This window comes from Citrus sinensis, chromosome 7 (genome assembly GCF_022201045.2).
Source record: "Citrus sinensis cultivar Valencia sweet orange chromosome 7, DVS_A1.0, whole genome shotgun sequence".
NCBI classification, from domain to species: domain Eukaryota; kingdom Viridiplantae; phylum Streptophyta; class Magnoliopsida; order Sapindales; family Rutaceae; genus Citrus; species Citrus sinensis.
In genome coordinates this window covers 18091261-18094910 of record NC_068562.1, presented here as the reverse complement: position 1 = coordinate 18094910, position 3650 = coordinate 18091261, and the positions used below count along the sequence as shown (strand labels likewise).

At 34.5% G+C, this 3650-nt stretch overlaps 1 protein-coding gene across 1 annotated transcript; it reads left to right on the top strand.

Moving 5' to 3' along the window:
• Positions 1–1009: 1009 nt before the first annotated feature.
• Positions 1010–2002, top strand: LOC127898853 (zinc finger BED domain-containing protein RICESLEEPER 2-like). Its single transcript, XM_052431345.1, has one exon. The coding sequence runs from the start codon at positions 1010–1012 to the stop codon at positions 2000–2002; it is 993 nt and encodes a 330-aa protein (XP_052287305.1).
• Positions 2003–3650: the final 1648 nt, after the last annotated feature.

The following is a 3650-nucleotide window of genomic DNA, read 5'->3' as shown; positions in this document are numbered from 1 at the left end:
TATTATTGTTTGCTTAACTTAATTGTTGTTCGGCAAAGTTATATATATTCTCAAATGTTGTTGTTGTTATTATTAATTAAATTGTGATAGTTGTTCAATTTAGGTTATTATAAGTTATAACATTATGAAATTTTGAGTTTTGTAATGAGAACTTATTTTTTGTTGCAAAATCATAAGTGGTTGTTGAAATAGGATTCGTATTGGCTAGAGGGTCCAAATCCACAATAGATTCTTATTATTATATTCAATGGTGATGTTTGTTCTAGATTTTTTTTGTTTTGTTACATTTATGCTATAGATTAACTTTGTTTCTAATGCGATCATGCCATGGATTTATGATTTAGATGTCTTAGACAGATGGCTTAAGAGTTTATGAAAACATCCAATCCACTAAATCTAATGAAGTTAGTGATATATCACCAATGGCTACGAAAGCCCAATCCGGATCAAAGAGGAAGAGGTCATCGAGGACATCATTGAAACCACCTAAGCCAAGAAAAGTGATGGCTCCGAGATCAACGGTGTGGCAGGATTTCACTAGATTGCTAGAAGATTATAATCGGTGTAAGTGCAACTACCGCGGCCAAGAATATTCATGTAAATCTACAGGTAGGACTAGCAGTTTGTCGAACCACTTGAAAAAGTGTTTTGAATATGAAAGTTATCTACAAAATCAAGCAACTTTAACTCAAGAAACTACTGGTGCTGGTAATAAAGAGATTAGTTAGGTTGTGGTAAGGGGATTTAATCAGGAGGCTATTAGAAGAGCAACTACTAAAATGATTATTCTTGATGAGTTGCCATTTTCGCATGTGGAGAATTCTGGATTCAAACATTTTTGCAATGTTACATGTCCTAGGTTTATGATCCCATCTCGTAAAACCATTACCAAGGATATCATTGACATATTTCTTGCAGAAAAGGCTTCGTTGAAGAATTTATTATGTGAAAGAAGCAAAGGGTGTCTCTCATTATAGATATTTGGACTTCCATCACGACGCTCAGTTATATGGTAATAACAACACACTTTATTGACCAAGATTGGCAGTTACACAGGAGGATCATCAGTTTAAACACAATTTCTGATCATAAAGGGGAGACAATTGGTAAGCAGCTTGAGAAATGTTTGCTTGATTGGGGTATAGAGAGGGTGTTCATAGTCATTGTGGACAATGCAAGTGCAAATAAAGTTGCCATTAGCTATTTGAGGAATAAATTGAAGACTTGGAGAGATGGAGCATTAGTGTTGAATGGTGACTTTATCTATGTACCTTGTTGCACACATATCATGAATCTTATTGTTAATGAGGGGTTGAAAAAACTAGACAACAATATTATTAGTATCCGCAATGCTGTGAAGTATGTGAGATCATCTACTGCGAGATTGAAAGCATTTCAAATTCGTGTAGAGCAAGAAAAGTTATTGGGGAAGAATGGTCAGGCTTCTAGAGGAAGTGTGGTTTTAGATTGTCCAACTATGTGGAATTCCACATATACCATGTTAACTACAACATTGAAGTTTAGATCGGCATTTGATCGAATGGCAAATGAGGATAAGCTTTCTAATGCTTACTCTCGTGAAGAAGAAGGTGGGAACAAAAAAGTAGAACCACCAGGAAGTTATGATTGGGATAATGCTCGTCAGATGGTCAGGTTTTTGAAGATTTTTTATGATGCCACACTATCATTTTCTTCTTCTCTGAGGGTGACATCTAGTACGTGCTACAACGAGATATGCAAAGTTGAAAAGACTCTGAATACAACGGCGGACAGCCTTGACCCACACATTAGTATTATAGCAAGTAACATGAAGGAGAAATTTGAGGAGTATTGGGAGGCGCCTTCAAAGATAAACAAGATTGTTGCTGCTATATTAGATCCACAAGGGAAAATGAATTTTGCAACACTTTGCTTTGAGACTTTATATGGTAAAGATAGTGCAAAATGTGCTGAGATGAAAAATGTGGTGAAGGATGTGTTAAACAAGCTTTTTGAAGGATAGAGTGCTCAACACTTAAAACCAAGTTCTAGTTCAAGTACGAGTGCATTTCCGAGTGAAAGTGCAAGTGCAGGTATTAGTGCTAATAGTGGGCTAACTTTTATAGATGAAGACGATGAGGTATTTGAGGACCCTTTCTCCAAATACACCGAGATGGTTGCTGTCACTAGAGATCACGTAGAATTGTCAAATGAGCAAGATTTTTGCTTGATGGAGTCGGTTGAATATCAAGCGCCTAATGCATTGGGTGCTCCATTTGATGTTTTACTATGGTGGAAAGCTAATAGTTCGAAATACCCAATTTTTTCGCAAATAGCTAGAAATGTGCTTGCCATTCTGGTATCTATAGTTGCATTTGAGTTTGCCTTTAGCACAGGAGGTCGTATTGTAGATGAATATATGAGTTCTATGACTCCTGATATGGTGGACGCATTGATATTGACACAAAATTGGTTGTGAACTTCACTTTTTATTGATTTAACAACAAACCTTGAAGTGTTGGTGGAGGAAAATGAGTTTATGGATGCTCTTACAGAAGGTATAAATATTAATGATTACTTATTTACCTATTTATTTTTAAGATTTGTTTACTTTATATTAAGAGTTATTTACTTCAAGTCTTTTTATTTTATGTAGAGCTTCGTAAATCGACACAAGTGGACCATCCAATTGTTCTAATATGAAGATTTTTTGTTGCAACAGTAAGTATGTAACTATGTATATCGATTTGGATCAAACTTAATATTCATTTGCAATTAAGGCGTAGTCATAATACAAATATGCTACTAGTAATATTGAGAATTGTTAAGGCATATTGAGTGATTCCACTAAATTTTAATTAATGTTTTTAATTTTTTTCAACATGGACTGATTTGCTTTATTTTCTATCTATTGTTGCTCGATATTTTGTTATGGTGGTGGTTAATTATTGCTAATTTGGAGATGTTGTGTTGAGTATTGATGGTGTCGGAGATGGATTATTAGCCTTGTTTGTCAATTGTCATGTGGAGATGTTTAATCATGGTTACCATTTGCCATTTTAATTTTTAAATTTGTAATTTTTGTAGCTTCATTGTACTTGACTACATGTTTTATGTTTTGTTAACTTTAAAAGGACTTGTTGAAATGTTGTTAAGGATGATTTATAGTTGATATTTGTTAAGGATGTTTGGAATTGAGATTTTTGGATTTTAAGTAGTTGTTGTTAGAATTTTTGGATTAAATTATTCCAACCTATTCTAACCCGAACTAACTCGAATTTTTAGATTGAATTATTCTAACCCAAACTACCCGAATTAACTCGAACCGAAATTTTAACTCAAATTACCAACCCAATCAGATCTGAATTTCCAACCCGAACCGAATTGAACCGAACCAAATTTAATTCGGTTCGGTTTGGTTTGGGTTGGCGTTCTTAACTCGATTGGGTTCAATTCTCCAACCCGAATGGGTTGAAACCCAAACCGAAACCCGAATAACCCGAACCGAAACCTGATTTGCCCACCCCTAGGCACATGGGCCACAAATAAAATATGCCAACATTCTCTGACTTGACCCATATGATACATTCATCTTATTGGTTTAATAATAATTAACATTCATCTTATTGGTTTAATAATAATTAATATTATACGTATAATAAGAGGTAAAT